Source organism: Phasianus colchicus, chromosome 4 (genome assembly GCF_987193195.1).
Source record: "Phasianus colchicus chromosome 4, bPhaCol1.hap1.1, whole genome shotgun sequence".
Lineage (NCBI taxonomy): Eukaryota > Metazoa > Chordata > Aves > Galliformes > Phasianidae > Phasianus > Phasianus colchicus.
The window spans coordinates 43,167,051-43,186,836 of NC_143439.1; the positions used below are offsets into that span (position 1 = coordinate 43,167,051).

General features: G+C 36.5%; 1 protein-coding gene across 1 annotated transcript in view; it reads right to left on the reverse strand.

The window, feature by feature from the left end:
* Positions 1-2,526: 2,526 nt before the first annotated feature.
* The window catches only part of FAT1 (FAT atypical cadherin 1), a 103,324-nt gene continuing 86,064 nt past the window's right edge, over positions 2,527-19,786 (reverse strand). Inside the window, exons 18-28 of the mRNA XM_090139357.1 lie at positions 19,089-19,286; positions 13,824-14,625; positions 12,859-12,990; positions 12,606-12,769; positions 11,583-12,045; positions 10,932-11,085; positions 10,579-10,689; positions 9,741-10,372; positions 9,363-9,500; positions 4,919-4,954; positions 2,527-4,002 (exon numbers count right to left, since the gene is read on the reverse strand). Of these exons, the coding sequence (XP_089995483.1) occupies positions 3,377-4,002; positions 4,919-4,954; positions 9,363-9,500; positions 9,741-10,372; positions 10,579-10,689; positions 10,932-11,085; positions 11,583-12,045; positions 12,606-12,769; positions 12,859-12,990; positions 13,824-14,625; positions 19,089-19,286 (3,456 nt within the window). The 3' untranslated portion in view covers positions 2,527-3,376. The remainder of the gene's footprint in view (positions 4,003-4,918; positions 4,955-9,362; positions 9,501-9,740; positions 10,373-10,578; positions 10,690-10,931; positions 11,086-11,582; positions 12,046-12,605; positions 12,770-12,858; positions 12,991-13,823; positions 14,626-19,088; positions 19,287-19,786) is intronic.

A 19,786-nucleotide genomic window follows, 5' to 3' on the forward strand; every position in this document is an offset into this window, starting at 1 on the left:
ACTCAAATACTGCAAGTATGTTCAAGACTATGCTTTTATATCCTGGACTCATCTTTTATGAGTATTACAGATGTTCCTTTGTACCATTTGACATATAGGGAATACAAGGATTCTGTAGTAAAAATCATTCTGGAATTCTAATCTACTAAATGACAGCTGATCTGTATTTGGCACTTGCCCAACTATTAATATATTGTGGATGAGTTTATTTTGCAGCCATGTAGATTTCCCACACACAATCATAAACCTTTGAAGTTGCATCTTACTCCATTGTTTCAAATGTGTGCTATGTCACTTTTTTTTTTTTTTTTTTTTTTTCCCTGTAATCACCTCATGGCAAGAAAACAGTCTGCATCTGGCAACAGATTCCCTTCTTGTGAGAACAGAGGTAGAGTGAACTTAAAGCATTAAATAGCAGCTATTTAAAGAAACAGACCAGTGGCAGTAAACGCACACTGGGGACAGGGAAGAAGAGGAACTGATGAATCCATGATACACACAGCTGTATTCTGTCATCCCATGGATGCTAACTGGTGGAAATTGTTTTATTGTAGCTTGGACTCCTAGGACTTAAAAATTTTTTGTGTGGTGGTGTAGTATTATTTGGGAAATCAGGTTTAGTTGCACTTACTGGACTTGAGTTGGCTGATAATAGCTCCTGGCACTTCTATAAAAGGAACATTTGTTTAAGGTGGTCTCACTTTAAACACCAGCTGCTAAGCTGTTATGGAGTTGGAACTACCTGTTGCTTCTGTGACTGCTATGATGCTATCTTTTTTATTTTCTGTGAAGTACAAAATTATGTGCTACTTAACAGCACTGGCCTTGCAGAGAGAAAGAAGAGTATTATGACTTTTCTATGTAAGGTTTTTTTGTTTTGGTTTATTTTTGGCATGAAAATTTGGAGCTGTTTGCAGTGTAATAAGACAGTTCCCTCAATGCTGATAAACTATGGTTAAGAAAGTGTTGATTCCTGTCCTTTCTCTCTCTTGATTTCAAAAATCTCTCTTCCAATATTTCTGCTCTAAACCACTACCTTAAGAAAAGTTATGTAAGGTTTTCATCTTTATTAGAGTCATAGTAAGAAAGAATGCTAGTCTGTGTACTGTTTTCATCCTACTGACTCCAGAGGTTCCATTTCAACCAAGAGCCAGATAATAAGAAATCTTGAACAGAACTGCCACATCCATTTCTTCTTGAGCTACCAAGTTTAAGCAGTGATCAAAATTAATATGGAGAGTGTTATGCCCTTTACTCAGTTCTGTAAGATTCTTTTAAGGCAGTTGAGATATAAAAGCAGATTTACCAATGAGTCTGATGTACAGAAAACTCTGCCGTTGGGGATGAATGCTGCAGCGTAAAGCCAGAACATAGTTTTAAGCCCACTCATTTTAGCATTTTTGCATATGTCAAGAGATTCTTACCTGCATATTAGCAAATTAACACTGAGGATGTGGTGCATCGTGCTGAGCTCTTGACTGTCATGAAATCCCTATTTTCCATGATACAGTCTGCCAGGGTGCAACCTGTTCTGTTTTGTGCACAAATAATCAAACATCTAAAGACAAATCCTATATTCTGGTCTCCCAAGTGGTAAAAGGCCTAGGCTTAGCTGCTGTGTATCTGACAGGATCTGCAGTTGTACCTTTCCAAGCTGAAGAATTTTCTGAGACAGCAGGAAAAAATGGACGTGAAAAGATTTCTAGCTGTGATAAAGAACACACTGATGCGCTAGGGTATCTTGCTATGAGTTCTAGTGTTCCTCGTGCAGGAAGTAAAAGAAAGTTATCTTACTCTTTTCACTCATGGTCAGAGCAAATTTAAGCTGGAGAATGGCGTTAGGGGCTTTGTTCTTTTCTGGTCAGAAAAATAGCTGGGCAATCTACAGATAAACGGTATGCTGTCTTCACTTGCATCCAATGTAAATTTAATACAAGAGACTGCAATTAAAATACTGCTTAAAAACTCAGAAATTAGCACAGAAATTTCAGCATGGAAATGCATAGTCAAGGAATAAATAGAAATGAAAATTCCTACCTAAGTACCTAATCCCTACCTAAGTAAATTCAGAGAGGAATTATATATATTATACATATATTTAAGAGAGAAAAACCCTAAGGTCTTTAAAGTAGTATATATATATACATATATGTGTGTGTGTGTATATGTATGTGTGTGTGTGTATATATATATATACACATATATATGGAACTTCAGAAAAACTACTCAGTAAGCTACATAATGGCTGATGATATATGTTTAAAGAAAAATGCAAACTGTGAGAAGGCTACTGAAGTTTGATACCCATTAATCTTTATTCATACTGGCCCGATTACTTTTTAAAACACCATTAAGTGGACACATACTGCCATCTAGTGAGCATCTCTAACAACTGCATTTTGATTTCTGAGGAGAGTAAAACGTGTTGCTTGGCGCAAGTAACTTAATACAGTACAAAACATAGACTTAAAAATGCTGCACTGAATGCTTTGTCAATTGTATGTTATATAACAGAGATACACAGAGCAAGGCTAAAGTATTTTATTAATAATTTATTGTCAGTAAGAAAGACTGGCTAATGGTAATTTTCAGTAAAAACCTTTACAAGACCATTGGATCACAAATATACAGACACTATAAAAACTGTGTCATGGTGGTTTTGGTTTTAAACTGGTATGTAGAGGGTCTTCAACACACTTTCCAAGAAGGGAAAAAATGTTTACAGTTCTAAAATACAGCAACCCATTTAAGACATTTCCATGTAGCTGACCCAGAAAAATATCAGACCTAACCTATGTACAATTGGAATTGTGTGAATATGTTGAAATTCTCATAATGAAATGTCAAACCTTGGTTTTGGGGGGAATACATACAGTGATGCCCTGATTATAATAACTCAGGGTGCTAGTTTTAATGGCACACAAATACCACTATTTTCAGTGGAAAACAAATTCACAAAATATCTACAAAATCTAATTAAAACTATTAAAATCAAAACTGTACATAAAATTTACAAAAAGTAGAAGGAAATTAATTTTTCATTAGAACTATATAAATATATGCATCATGCTAATATGGAGAAGTGGTATGTGATTTTTTTAACATAGACAATGCAAATACAAAAAACATGTTCAAAAATGGCACAGTCAGTGGAATTCTTGGAACTGTCCAATTATAGTAGGTCAGGAAATGGAAATAAGCTGGTTTAGTGAAATGAACTGCATGATCCAATGCCACCATGCCAGTTTAGCTCACTGAAACAGAAGCATTCACTGAGGCTGGGGAGAGAGGGGGAGGGGAAAGAAAAAGCTCTTGAAAATTGTTCTAGAATTGATTAAGTCTGTTAAGAGTCCAGGCACTTTGTTGAGTGTGAGTGTCAGACTTCTGTATGTTGCTGGGAATCAAGTGGAGGAATTTTCACATTTTCAAAATGACTGTCATCTCCACTCTCATAGTCACTCATCATGACTTCAGACTCCATTTCACAGCATGCTGACACATCAGAGCACGAAGCCGTGGAAGCATACACAGACATGGACATGTTGTCTACAGTGGGAGCTTCAAAGTCTCTATTGTACCCTAATGTGTAAGGAGCATAAGGTTCTCTGTAATTGCCATTGGCACCACTGGTTGTGGTCTGAGGTTCAGACATGTCTGCAGGATAGTGATGGGGAAGATACTGATTAAGGTTAAACCTCTGCCTGCTTCTTGTAGAAGAACCCAAGCTACCTACGGCTGGCATGTCTCTGGGAGGCTGTATCGACTCAAACTGGTCACTGTATTCTGGTGGTAATGGTGGAAGCTCATCAGGTGCAGGGAAGTCATCAGGTGGAGGTGGAAAATCACTTTCTATGTCATAACCACCGGGGTAATAGTCTGTATCGATGGCATTTGGATCTGTATAGAGGGGAGCTGACTCCTCAACCACTTCATAATTTGGATACTCCTGGATACCTGGCAGCTGAACACTTGGCATCCAGTCTGATGTATCCCAGTGATAACCTAAAAAGTGAACATTAAAAAGAAGTGTTAGCATCTCATCTTCAAGTCAGTCTGAACTGATAATTCAACGCATGTATTAAGACAATGCAGTCACTGTGATTAGGACGTTACTTGTTAATTGGAGAACAGTGTGCTTGGTTCCACAGAAGACATTCAACAAAACTTAACATTATGCCATGCATTAGATATTGCATCATTCACATTTAAACTTTTAAACTTTCTCAGACATCTCACCTAAAATGGGAAGAGGTGTACGTCACCTATGGAATGTGCTGTTACAATACATAATGGTATAGAATTGTTCACTGGATAGCAAATAATCAACGGTTTCCCTGGTGCAGCTAAATTCTTAATCAGTTGTTTGAGTAATTAGAATTGACTTGCTAACCAATGCCCAGTTTTTTTTATGAATATGTTTAGCATAAATAAACCTTGCTTTTCCTATGTAAAAGAAGTAATTGGTAAAGTATCCAGGCTACTTAAAGTGACTTTACCACTTGGTTGAATTTTAGTGTTAGGCTTTATAGTAACTCGAACAATAGCACCTCTCCATGCTTCCACACCTCTTTTTCCTTTCTCTTTCTCTACATGTAAAGATGTTCCACACTTGAATAGAAGAACAAAATCAGGCTTGATCATGCATGGCAGCCTTCTCTTGAATAAGGTTTTATTGCTCTGCTGAAAACCAGGTGTAAGCCTACCTACATCATTTAAAAAATGCCTGTGTGTGTATATATTTTTAACCTGAATACCAAAAAGGAAAATTAATACAGAACTGGAATAAGGCAAAAATCTAGCAAAAAGAGTAATCACTGCAGACAAATGCACAGCAAGCAATTGATAGTAAGTCTGTGTTAAAGCCAAGTGTTAACAAAAATATTTTGGTGCATATCAATGAACTGCATGCAGAAGTCACCTCTTGAATTGCTGAGGTCAGGAACAGCAAAAGATTCTTTAGTTGGCAGAATGAGAAGAAAAAGGAGAAAATACCTGTTGTTAGGAATCAAACACTAGAACCAATATGAAGACAAATATAATGACTGTTGCTAAGATGCTACCTTTATCTGTTTTTAGTGTACTCTAGGTAAATATGGCTATCTATTGAGCAGTACTAAAGTTCACTTTTTTTTTCCTCAGATCCTCCTTTATTAGAATTGAGCTGTAGAATTGCTGCTGAGTGCTGAGTGCCCACCTGGGACACTGTCTTGTTATGGCATAATCTGGAGCCCACAGTCTGTTGAAATCTCATTTCATCATATTTAGAACTTTCCTTAAGGGGTAACAAGACTGATTCTTTTCTTGCTCCGCACTCTCTTGGCTTTTGATACAGGGATACATCTAACAGGACTTGTACTTTCTAGTGTCTCACATGAAGATGGAACTTTCACTTTAGAATCTAGCTTCCGCTGGCTGTGTGCGGGAGACCTACCTGTTGCTATACAGCAATCCCAAAAAATTCTGCTTAGCACAGAACTGCACCTGTGCTGACAAACTTTAAACCTTTCTTTCTCAGGAATTCCTTATACAGGTCTGAAAGGAGGGATGCCTGCCTATTCTGATCCCAGAATCATCTCCTAAGAATTGAAATTTATATCTCAGAAAGGTCTAAGGTCTAAGACCCTTTAAATACCTCTGGTCTCCTCACCGGGAGAATGTTCTGACTACCAGACTACGACTTGAAAAACAGCTTCTTTGGTTTTGTAGGGAAACTTGGTGCAAAACTGAATTCATTAGGCAGACGACTGGCTATTCTGAGTTGAAGACCACTTAACACAAAATACAACAGCAAACTAGAACTTGATGTACCTGCCTTCCTCGGTGACACTTTGCTACACTGGAGCTCTATTTCCTTTTGCACTCAACACTGTTGTTTGCAGTGCTACAGCCTTCTCTGAGGAGCAGTGCAAGGAGTACAGGCCTATAACTATCCTAGCAGAAGATTGTGCAGTTGATGCTTCTAGGATACTTTTCGAGAACTGAGGAAAAGACCATCTGTCCCCTTTGCTGAAGGTTGGAGCAAGGATCTCTGCTGCTCAAACTGGCACCATTCTGAGATACTCCAAAGCAGAACTCTTCACCCACTGTGCTTTCAAAGAATGAATGCTTATTTAGATTAGAAACTTCCAAGTATTAAGAAGCAGGTGAGCAGGACACCTTTATACTTTGTCCTTTCTGGATGGTTTGCAATGCATAAAATAACTGTTTTTCTCACAGTGATACTAAAACAATGAATATTTCCAACTGTCTTGAGAACTTGCTTTTGCTTCCTCCAGTCTTGGAATCTTAGTCTTAGTCTTCCTAAGTTAGCCTCTTAGTTTTTCCTAAGTTACTGTGCATTATAATTTTTTAGCACTGGGGACTATGATCTATTTGTAAACATTAATGATAATATTCTTCTGTGATTGGAAGTCTTTGCATTTGCCTACTTTTTCGTGTCTCTGCATACACTAGAGAACATGTACTTCAAATAAGAAGCCAAACAGAATCTTTAGGTACTGTAAATATTTTTATGATCTTAAAATGGCTTTGTTTTCAGTAGGACTTCTATGGTTTCCTAGTCTATTTTGTTTTTATTAAGAAATAAGAAACACATGCTGTGGGTATCACTTCAGAAGTAGCCTGCACAGACTTGCAGTGGAGATCTAAACTGGAATAAAAATTCCAGTTCTATTGAAGTCTATTGAGAGGTTAGTGTTTGTATAGGCTCAGCAGCACTTCTATTACTACTACTATTTTGTACAGAGTTTGTTTCTTAAATGTTAGAAAAAAAATACATTAAAGAGCTACTGTGCTTCCTTCTAAGATACAAATGGATATGTGCAAACAAGTGTGTGTACATACATATACACACACAAACATGCCTTTCAGATACTCAGTAAGAACAGGAAGTAAGCAACTACTTAAGCTGTTACGGATGTGCATGCCTGTACACTTCAATTGCATACTATAAGTCAGCATTTTCTGCTACAGACAAACTCATCTAAGACAACCAGGACGGAGTGTATTGGGCTACTCATGTTCTGCTCTGCCAGTGCCAATAGGGGTAGATGGGGAAAGAAATGGAACTATGGGCTGCTGATTTTTCATCTATTTTGGTGTACATAATTATCTCTAATGCTGTCTCTGCCTGCCAGAAGCTTTATTGTGAATGTTGTCAGACAACAGTAAGCACCAATATCTTTTTTATGCCAGTAGTTTTTTTTTTTCTCCCCAAGAAACCACACTGAAACATGCCTGCTGGGTAGATACAGCATTCACATGAAAATACAAATACACATACCATATAAATATACTCTTTACTAATGCTTATGAGAAACTATAAGTAAATAATAGTTTATAACTCTCATCTGCTACATTACTAGAAGAAAAACGTGCATTATTCTGCCAAAGCAGTAAATAAATATGAAAACATGTATATACCTTCTTTTTCCACCGAGTCAACAACAGCATTGACAAGGTGTATTACAGTCACTACGGAAGCTTGTAAAAGGTATAAAAGGAGCAAATTAAAACAAACCTATAGTTAGTATCATTTTAAACAGCATACAGATATACAAAAATACTGTAAAATTGTAGTCCATTACTATTTTAAAAATGAAGATTATTGTGTAATATATATATATACACTAACTAGAAAGCAATTGCATGTAACACACAAAACACATCTCTGAACCTGACTTTTGTTCTTTATGAACATAACAAGGTACTTGTTATAACTATTCTTGAAATTCTGCACAAGCACAGAATTTTTTTTTTAATTGCTTTAATATTTAATCAATATAGTGTTTGTACCATATTTCACTTGGATTGCAATAAGCCCAGGTACCCCACAAATGCTGATGTGGGGTGAATTAAGGAGTAATTAAGGAATAGGCTTCCTACTGCTGTTTTCTTCCCCCTCAACAGAGAGGTAGAATCTTTCACTGCAATGAAAGGATAGTAGGAATGGCAAAATCAGGTTGATGTTGCTGATGTGATTTTTTTAAGTAACAATCAGAATTGATTAATTAATCTGCTATAGCTTCCTCTCCATACTTTTGGAAGGGAGAAAGATTTATAGAGTCGGATGAGGTAAGCACATGCAATTTGTTTGCAAGGCTCAGGGATAAGATTTCAAACTAATAAATTCAAAATCTACCAAAAAAGGAGGAAGGAACAATCTCTGTGATGCTACAGTTATTTCTCTTAGAATGATGTATTACTGAGTAATAAATACATGACAAGAAATACCTGTAGGCATGTATGAAATATATGGGATGAAGGGGAGGGGAGAACATGTACTGCACAACACTTAATACCACAGGAAAAAGTTGAAAGTTGATATAAAGTCTACTGATAAGTGATGAGTACTATAAGCATACCATTTTACTTTCACCAATCATTAACAGATTTCTATTAAAGAACAAACCATTCTAACTTGTTAAGAAGTGGAGTGTTCTTTACTCCTAAGCTAAAGAAATTTTAAATTCTTGTTACCATACAGAGACAAAAGCAGGAATTGGAATAGTCAGAACACCTGAACTTAGCAAATTATTAGACAACCATGTCTTTGTCCAATCAAGTCTAATATATTTCTGAATATATAGATGCATTCCGATCAAACAGTAAAAGCATCTGTTGTAACAGAAAAATAAGACTTCCAATCAATAAATAGTAATAAAATGCTCAAATAAGTACACTGATTATGCTTTGTGGGACTAGGATTGTGATTAAAAGATTTATATTTTCATTTTCATATTGGCTTTTTTCAGAGCATTAATTTTTTAATTAATTCCTTATAATCATGGTGAAAGCCAAGTATACTGCTCTACTGTAATAAAATTCCTTTTTTGTAGCTTCCTTCATTACTAAAGTAATCAAACTTACAAGCAATCCCTTAAACTCTGCTCTCACTCAGAACTGATCTGATCCATATGGGAGCTGAGGTCGCAGCAAGAAAAAGAGAAGGAAACACATGAAACTGTAACACCAGAAAGCTTTACTAAAAGCTGAACGTCAAAACTGAAGTTGTAGTTGCACAGGCAAAGGCTGTTTTTAAAATTCACTATACATAAGATAACTAATCATTAAATTTGAATGTGCTTTTTTAACACACAGTGCTAAATACCTTGTGCTGCATTTACACTGTTAATATTCTAACACTGGCATGAATATATAGGTAATTTTAAGGTAAAGTAATAAACATAGGCAAAAAGCACTAACAGATTTGAGTATTAAAATAAATACTAATATATATTAAATTGTGTACTTAATATATATTAGATGTATGTAACTCCTATTAATACTGAGAGAGAGATTTAGATGCAGAGACATTATGAATGAACGTAAGCAGCAATACAGAATGATTAGAGTTTACATACCATTGTCATCACATGATTCAGACTGGAAGGAGCTAAGAGACTGGACTTCAGACATGCTTTCTCTAGCACTATAAGGATGGGAGCTCTTTTCATCCAGAGGCTTTTTTGAAAGGCAGGGGTCAAGATCTACTACTTTAGCTGGAAGATAAAGTTTCAAGTGAGGCAATTAATAGACTTGATTAAAAGAGTCAGTAGAAATTAAAGCTTTCTAAGATCTACACTTCTAAGAAAACTTAGTAGTGTATGAAGCTGGATCAGACTTGAGAACTAGTAAAATCTTCTACCACAGCAGGCACAGACAGGCTTTGAGCTCATAGTAAAACTGTGCCACAAACACACCTTTAACTAAAAGATAACAAAACTAAGAATGTTTCTTACTGTCATAGTCAAAATCCCAGCTGGGCTTCTGTATTGAATCGCTGTCTGAAGGAGAGTTGGAGGGAGGTGGAGGTGGCAGGTTTGGTGCTACACTGCAAACAGCTACAGCTTTCCGGTGGCCATGTACAGAATCTGGGTTAAAAGTACTAAATTCTGGGTGCTCAGGGATTGCAGACCCCTCAAAAGAATTCCTGTCAAGATTGTTTCTGGAGTCACTTGGAATGCTTGGAGTGTACGAAATGGGACGAACAGGAACCTGTGGTGGGATGTCAGAATAGATGTTCTTATTTAATTTTGCATCAAAATAAGGCCGCTGCAAGAAAGCTGTTGTAGCTCCCATCTGCTTGTCTTCAGGTTCTGGTTGGTGTTTCTTCTTTCTATTCATCACTTTGCGGCAAATAACAAAAATCCCAACTAACAAGAATATTCCAGCGATGAAAACAATAATTCCAATTACTTCAGCTAAACTAATGTTCCAAGAAGTTGAAACATATTTGTTAAGAACAATGTCTGTGCAGTGCTTTCCTCCAAATCCATGGCTGCAATTGCAGTGATATGAACCATAAGTATTCTCACAAAGGGCACCATTAAGACATGGGTTGTCTGTGCATTCATCAATATCGGTCAGACACCTACCAGAATAAGAGAAGAGAAACGAGGGTTAGCTAACATCAGTAATCACTGCTGTAGTCTCATCGTTCAACAACTCTAAATACGTTTAATATGTAATACTATACACTACCAGGCAACTTGCTATTCTATCACCATTCCAGATTTCTATCAACTTGAACTGTTAAACATTGATAAAATTTCCATTTCTGTGGAATGATCTACTCACCTTTCTCCCCGAAAGCCTGCTTCACACTCACAAACAGGTCCATCCAAACTGTCAATGCACTTGCCACTGTTTTTACAAGGATTGTCTTTGCAATATGGACCCAGCTGGCACCTTCAAAAGAGGAAAAAAACCAATAACAACAAAAGAGCCACTGTCTTACTGTAAGTTGCGTAAATAGTATCAGATATAGTGGGATTCAAGGCTGCAATATAGGGGCTGACATTAACCAACTCCAGCGGGTTTCAAAGTGTAAACTTGAAGTAGGAAAGACATTAAAAAAAAACAGAGAAGGTGTTACATTTATATTCTGTGTTGTAAAGGGTTCATTTGCACAAAAAAACATGCAAACATACCTTTGGCCTGTGTACTGTCCTCGGCACTGGCAGATGAAATCATCGCTGACTGGGATGCAAGTACCACCATAAAGGCAGGGATTGGAAGCACATGGGTTGACGCTTACATCACAGTGAGTTCCCATGAATAAAGGAGCGCACTTGCAGTAGTAACCTGAAATCAAATACACTGTTTTTGAAAGGTGCACACAGCTTTACTGGATTCAAGATAAAATCTGCCCTGCCCACCTACCTGTTCAAAGAGAGAGAAGGGACAGAAATAGAAATATTCTACTGAAAAATGAAGGAAAGTCTAATGGAAATGTTCTCTGGCATGTGACTGAAACTTAACTGTCACTTGTATCTCAGAAATCATGCTTGTCATAATGTTTTCAGAAATGTTAAAGTTCTAAAGTAGGCATTCAGAGAACGGACCTCCATGTTGACTGACACTGACGATTAAATCCTTGCATTGTTTGATGGGTTTTGCCTACTTCTTATTCCAAGGAACTCAGTGTCTAGAACACAGGTAGACACAGCCTTACTCCCTGTGTAAGGGACAACCAGCCTTCTACAACTCTCTGGGAAAGCAAAAAATATTTGCAAAATTGTTTTGACCTTCCAAGGCAAGTAAGTGGAAAAGCAGTTTTGAAAACTAGCAGAACAGCTTACCTCCATTTGACAGGGCATTGCAGATGCCTCCATTCTGACATGGGTTACTTGAACAACCTTCTGTGGTACTAAGCAAGCACCCAGGAGTCACATCGACAGATTCTTCCATGTGTGCATAATTTCGTGGCTTGCTATTTAAGGGGAGCTCTTGTCCATTAAGAACAATAGAATCCATGCAGCCTCTGAAACCACTGCTAACCTGAGGACTCCTGCCATGTCTTGCACCTTGCTGCCGAATATGACCACCAAAAAACACATGATTATCTAGGTTTAGTGTCCTAAGTGTACCAGGAGCAGTACCAGATGCAGTATGCACCCTGTCTAGAACAAGTCGTGCATAATTTCCATCTACTTCAAGAGATACTGAATGCCACTGGCCATCATTAATCTGAATGCTCTGAACAGAGACAATGCCAGGTCCACTGCCACAGTCAAATTTATATTGCAGCCTTCCATGATGAATCTATAGAAGAAAGACACATCATCAACAAATGGAGCACAGACAGAAAATCCCTGCAAAAAGTAAAGTCAAACATATTGGTGCCTCTTAAAATTTACGTTTATTATAGAGACAAGATGATGGTGGTGTCCATAAAGACACCAGTTTACTAGCAATGTATTCTAAACATTCACAGTGATTGTGATTCACTTTATACGATCCTTTTAATTAAAATGCATATAGTACTTTTTTCTTTTTCTTCCTACAGTAAAGAACTCACAGATTGTCATCAAAAGATTGCAGATTCTTGTGTTTTAAGTGATTAATATCTCATGTTTTAAAATCTTTTTTCTATCTGGACTTGAAGAGTATCAGAAACAAATAAATTTAAAACTAGTATTTAAAGTAGATCCTTTTCTTTTTTCTCATTTTTTTTAACATTGAAGAAAATAAATTCTTTTTACGTATTAAAAGATTTTATAAATGTTGGCCACCAGGATGTATAAAAAAACTATCCTGAATGCAACTCTCAGTTATAACTACTCTGCAGAAATGTTGGTATGAATTAAAGAGGAGATATATACCTCTAAGATACTGTAGTCTGTTCCTCGAGCATACATTACAACTGCATGAGCAGAATAAGTTCTAAGTCTCATTGTCAACTTCATTTCTTCTTTGTTCTCATTTTCCATGAGACGATATTTCACATAACTGTTCCCACTGAATGTCACGGCAGAGCCCACTGATGATGAAGGATACAGAAAAATATGACACGTTAACACAGGACTGGAAAATAGTATGGTTTTATGAAGAAATTTTTTAAAGCAAAGTTCTTACCAGGACACTGTTCAGTTTTGCTGTCATGGCAAACACAGGTGTATTTTCCATCCTTTGGATCTCCTAAACATTCAGTACCTTCAGGGCATGGGTTTCCTTCACACACACTACTCACCACAGGGCATTTCCCTTCTGTAAAATGAAATATATTATTTTTCTTCTGTTGGCAGTAATAGTATTTTGTGAAAAAAGGACATTTATGAACAGGTGCTGATAGCAACCCAAATTATACTCCTCAGTATCAGGCAACAAGGAAGTGAATAATAGTTATGAGATGTGATTGACAAATACAGACTAGGCAAATAGTGTGTACAATGGATGATGTTCACAGTTACCTCAATTCAACTGATACAATTTGGAAAATCATGCTGTGGTTTAAGGTTTACTCCTACTGTCATACATCATAAAAAAACCCACAAATACATAGACATAAAACATAAGCAGAGGAGAAGAGTGTGTATTTGAGACAGAAAAGGAATGGGCTTGAAGTATTTACTTCAGACGTAAGTTCAGCCAGCAGTACTAATCAATGATTTTAAAAAGCCATCTCATTTTCCTAAGAGCCAAACACAAATTCATCATTTGTTATAAATCTGTATGCTTTTATCTATTTTAATGGATATTAATTTCCTGATTCAAGCTGTCATTCAAAGCTAAGTTTTGAAGCTGTATGAGATCTTTCTCTTAGCAGAAACCCAGACATACTCAAGTACTTTGCAATAACTTATTTCTGTGCATACAAGACTGAATAGTCATTATTTATGCAATCTAGAAGAAACAACAAAGGAAAAAGTACTCTATAAAATGGATAATGAAGATATAAGTATAAAAAAAATGACCTCCCATAAGCATATATTGTATAAAGTCTTGTTATCTCATTTTAAGAGAAAAATTACTCCTTATTTTAAATAAAATTCAGTGAATATTGCGGGTTACAGGACGGTTTTCCTTTCTGCTTTCCTTACCTTTACAAAGACAAACTGCTGCTCTGTGATGACGGGGAGTGACAAAACTCAGCCTGGCTGTGCTGTGAGTTGACATGATATTCTCATCCAGTGTTACTTTTTCTTCACAAAATTTCAAAGGACAGTCTAGGCCTGCACAAAGCTTATGGAAAACATCAATTATTCGGACGCCTAGAATCTCCTCTAGGTCAGGCACAGAAGAATTTATCTTGTGGAGCAAAATTCTCATTGGATGCTGAAAGCTTCCAGATTTTTCAATATTCAAGAGGACATCAAGGTTTGAAGGAGGATCAGAAGGCTGCAAACTAACAATCTGGATGTCGTTTCTCCTCACACCTAAGATGTTTCTCAAAGCTCTCTGGAAATTGCGCCAGTAATCGCCAATGAATTCTTCAGGAGCAAGGTTTGCAAAGCGTATTGTAATGCTGTGGTTTAGTAAATCTTGTGTGATTTGTTTGATGTGCACAGTAATATCAGCTGCAGTTGTAAATTTTCCATCTGTAACAGTGACATTTAGGAGGTATTGTCCCACATCTAACCTTTTATGTGCTATTAGTTTGCCTCCAGTACTGGAAACAGAGAACATGGATTCCATTTTGGGGTCCAGGCTATAAGTCAAAGTATCATAAACATCTTGGTCAGTTGCATGAATTTTTCCAATGACACCACCTGAATATTCTTCGCCAAAGGCTGTAATAAAGATTTCTAGAGGCAGAATTGCTGGAGGATAAATGCTTTCCTCAATAACTCTAATATCAACGTATGTCAGAGATGACAACGGTGGCTTTCCATTATCTGTGACCTAGTGGAAGACAAGGGTATAATTAGATTTTTTGCTTTATCTCACCAAATTCTGTTGTAGGGATGTGTACATTATGCAGTAGTGTGGTATTTTTCTACAAACACACACACAAACATACAGAAGTTTTTATGGGTAAATGATTTTTAAAAATTGCAAATTCAGGTTTATGACAAGTTAATTTTGAAAATTTAGAAACCTTATTTCAAATGCACACACACAGACATGTTTCACTTCTTCCAAGATTAAAAGCATACAGTGTTCTTAATACCTCTACGTGCAAGAAAGCCTATTAGCACTTATAGCAAATGCAGAGGAAATGCACAGTAGCTGATTTCAGACAGCAGATGGTGCTTGAAGCTTTTTTAGTGCAAGCATGGAAAGAAATTACAAACTCAAAATGACTCATGGACTCTAAATTTCTAACAAGTTTCACCACTTATTAGGAGATGGGTCTTGAAGACAATCTACATGCAGTATGCCAAATAGTACTGCAAAAGAAAAACAATGAATGTAGAAAGTCACAGTTAATTATGCTGTCTTTCATGATTGGTAATCATGAAGAGGAAAAAAAAACAATCTGTGACGGTATTTGTTTCAGACAACTATAGTAATTAACAGAATCAGCCTAACTCAATTTTAAAGTCTTTAAAACATCATGTCCCCTATCTTTCATCCTTTTTTGACAACAGCATACACGGGTATTAGATGATAAGAGAACAGAAAAAAATGATAATAAGAATAATAAAGAGTATTCCTTTAGGTTTACTTCTTTCACCTTACATTTCTCAGTTCTTGTTTCCCTTCTAGCTTTTTCCCAGTTTTCTTTCACAGTTACTGAAAACGAGACTAAAGAAACAGGCAAAGATGACGTAGATATGATGTGAAGGAACAGAGAGGATATGCAGGGCTCAGAGAATATAAGATATCCTCCACTGTTCAAAAGATGTTGAAATAATTTTTCCATGACTACAGGTTGATGGTACACTCTGCAGAATCTATGCAGAGGAATCGCTTTTGATTTTTCAGGCAAATTTAAGCAAAAGAAAATAACTCCAGAAAACAATATGTGTACAAAATTTTTAGAAGGCTAGGTATGTCTCATAGAACTACATACTTCTATCAGTAATTCCAAAAGGCAAAGCTAGAAGCTTGACCTCTGGTTACCCAAGCACAAATAAGGAGAGAGACAGAGAGACGGAGCAAGCTTATGTTGGCAAAGTTTTGTTTTGCCTAGATTTCTGCCTGGAAACAAGACAAGGCAGGCAGTCTATCTGCAGCACAAAAGCCCAAGGGAAAACACAAAAGTACTTAAAACTAACAAGTGAGCAAAATTATAACAAATGGACAGCAAGTAGGAAAGAAGACCCCCAGAAGAAACTATCTTTCAATAGTGTAGATACTTAAAAATCTGCTGTAGTTTTAGACTAAAGACTTCAGAAGTGCAGTACAAAAGAGACCGTATGACTCATAGCTGAACATTTCACACACTAATGCTATGAGACATTTGTTAATGGATAGTCTATTTCCTTTGGAAAAAAGGAAAGCAAATCTGAGTGGCATGTACATGTTGGGAAAAAAAAAGCACATGTGAAAGTTTATTACTAGTGCTTTCTGTGTGTGTATGGCAGGGGGAGGGTTTCCTGAGTTCAACTAAACCCGTAACATAAGAAGAGCCCTGCCTCAGCAATCCATTCAGAAAGAAATAAAAGCTGTGAGTACAGTAAAGGGGCGGCAGTGAAGATCAGTTAAAAAGCAAAACCAAGCAACAATGGATCATGCACAGCCATTAACCTAGGAGCCGCAAGAAAAAAGTACAGAAATTAGAGACTTGAGAAGATACTTTTTTTTTTTTCCCAATTCTTTTAAGTGAAAAGGAAAATAATATTTTCCCCAGAAAGTCATGTATCTATTTTTATGTGTGTCACTGAAACTGAAGGCTTGTGATATGGAAATGGTAGTTTTAGTCTTAGATTCCTTCATGCTTGAGTGTGGTGACTCACTAAAGAAAAGATAATTGCAAATTATATAGCACTATGTCAATTTAAAAAAAATGGTCATAATAAGTGATGATAAATGGCAACTGAAAGGCAGCAATATATTTCCAGATTCCATGCAAAGAACTTCTAAATCAAAGTATGAGACAGTTACAAAATATTGATTGGGCAATACAGAACAACAACAACAACAAAAATGTATGATGTTAGTTTAATCTAACACTGATGTACAAACTCTGAAAAGTGTTTGTTCTAAATGAGTACTTTAAGATGCTTGTTTAGCTATTGAGTGTGATTAAAATTCTCCCTTTATTCATTCTCTAGAAAGAATGACACTGATCATTTTGCACTGATGCTGTGCTAAAGATAAGACAGCTGAAGTACTGAGAGACTGCTTACAAGCATTCTACAGTCTAGGTGGCTTGCAAATGAAAAGAATTGCATGAATCCATCATGAGAAAAGTGTTAGATTGATCTCCTGTACTTAACAATAGGCAGACACATTAGGAAGGGCCAAACGTGCAGCTAAATCATGAAGTGGGATTAAGACAGTCTAACAATCCACAATCCACACAGCAGTCAAAATTGCAGCCATGTACGTTAACAGGAATATGCTTTAGCAACAAATTACATATAAATCATAGAATCACCAAAGTTGGAAATGACCTCCAAGATCATCCAGTCCAATTGGCCACCTATCGTCAATATTTCCCACTAAACCATGTCCCTCAGTACAACACCTAAATGTTTCTTGAACACCTCCAGGGACTCCAATGTCTCCCTGGGCAGCCCGTTCCAGCACCTGACCACTATTGTTTTTGAAGAAGTTTTTCTTCATCTCCTAAATCAGTTACTGTTTATAGAAAAATATAAAATACAAATCTTGTATTATACGAATAGCACACACAGGAAAAATACTGCTTGATATTCTCCTCCCTAAGCAAAAACACGACTTTGGGAAAACAGTACAGAATTTGGAAAGCATATTATGTAAGTGTGACAAAGCCCACCTTTGAATCCTGCTTTGGACCCATGCAACCCAGGAAGGCCAATAGACCCTTCATTTGAAGGCTAATCTGTCTCACCAGATCATTAGTAGATCATTACTAAAAAGCAAATAACTGACAGTGGGATGATTTATGTCCCTGACCCCTTTTTAATCTATATTCTTAAATCCTAAACTAAACTTAAAACGAGCCTTTACCTATGCTGCTTCTTATACTCATGTCTCCTGATACATGTTTCTCCTGATCCTGAATGTTTCAGTGACTCAAGAAAGAAATCACAGTACCTGTGGGAATTTTTTTTTCATTCCCCAAAGAGAAGAGGTCAACTTTGTATAAATACACTACCATTATTACCCCATTGCAGACAAAATTCACTACACTATTGAGCAAACAGTACTGCTGTAAAATTCTACACATTTATTCAGAAATTATGTACAATATTACGTATAAGAATAACAGAGATTTAAAGGCCATATAAAATCATATAAAAATAAAGTTGAGAACTTTTCTTAAAATGTACCTTTGGAAATGAGGTATTTAGAAATTAAGGCCAACTATATTAGCCTATCAATTTTAAATCCCCTGGTCACAGTTTCTTAATTTATTACCGAATAAAAAGGGACTAGATAAGATTAAATAAAATGTTTTTTTTTTTTTTTTTTTTCTAATGTTAAGGTGCAAAAACTATTTTAGAGAACTAATTTAATTTATCTATCCTTTACTGTAATTCTGATTTTCGGACATAGCCTTCTGCACAACTGTTGCAAGTGTACGCAGACATTCATTTTTGAATTCTTTGCCACAGCAAAATTCTGAGACCTGCAAGTACAGTGCTACTGCTTATGGGAATCAGACAGAGAGGTTGAATGCTATGTGAAAGGTCCACTGACTTGGTCTTCCAAACTTAAAAAAAAAAATTACATGTTTTCAATTGCTTTCAAAAAAAGAATGTAGTGCTATAGAAGAATGTCAGTACTGCCACGCCATGAAAATTTTAAAATCCCTTGCCATTGTATCAGTGTATTCTAGCTCACAGCTTCAAGCATCAAAGCAATAGCGGGGGCAGGAGTTTGCAGTGAATAGGAGGTGGTTCAAGAGACCTCTCTCCTGCCGGCTTTTCCAGACAGATGCCAGAGTGCAGCAAAATGTGTAAGTTAAAATATGTACCTCATGTGAAAGGCCTTATCAAAAGCACTCACCCTGTCAACATTTCACTGGCACCAAACACTAACAGTTAGTTCACTTCACTATTACATTTGCAGTACAATTCCACTTAAATTAACAAACTGTCTCTGAAGATGCTACTGCAAAGGACATGCCTCAAATAACTACTTAGCATGTCAAAATCTTGTAACAGAAAGGCAAATTATCTTCCAAGTAACAGGAAAAGGTGGTGGTTTGTGTACAAGTGGAGAAAGTTTAATTCTTAAACTACAAAGCAGCTAGATGTAGTGTATCCTACCTTAACATGTAGTAAATAGTGATCCCTCACTTTGCGATTCAGAGCAGCAGTTGTTGTCAGTACTCCTTGATGGTTAACCTGGAAAGCGTTCTCTTCATTTCCACTCAGGATGGTGAAAAGAAAAGGAGGACCATTGTGAGAAGAATCCTTGTCTGTCACCACCAGCTGAAGCACACTAAACCCAACAGGCTTATTTTCCTAAAAATGCATTACACAATCACATTAGTTTTGTTGCACTTGGACATATATACTGACATTCATTTTTCACAAAAAGAAAGAAAACCAATTTACTGTCAAATCAGTTAATAACTATCAGTAAAATCAGAATGACAAAACTGTTTAAGAACAAATACTACCCTCTGTGAAGAATGATAAAACCAGTAAAAAAATTCTTAGGTTTTGATTCTTTTCTAAAGCTTTGTCTGAGAATGTTGTAGGTAGCTTACCCTTGAAACTTCACTTTTTCCACTTTCAGTCAGAATTAAAATTACAGGAGATTAACTACCTAGTCATCAAAGATTTCAAATGTAGCTAAAATACTCACTAAATGTAATTCAGTGCCTTTGTGGGAGGATTACAAAAACATATTACTCCATCTCACCCCTTGTGTCTCAAATTATTGTCACATGAATAAAGCCACAGTCTGCTTAAAATACGAAATCCAAGTTGGCATAATATGGATGTCTGATGTTTCAGAC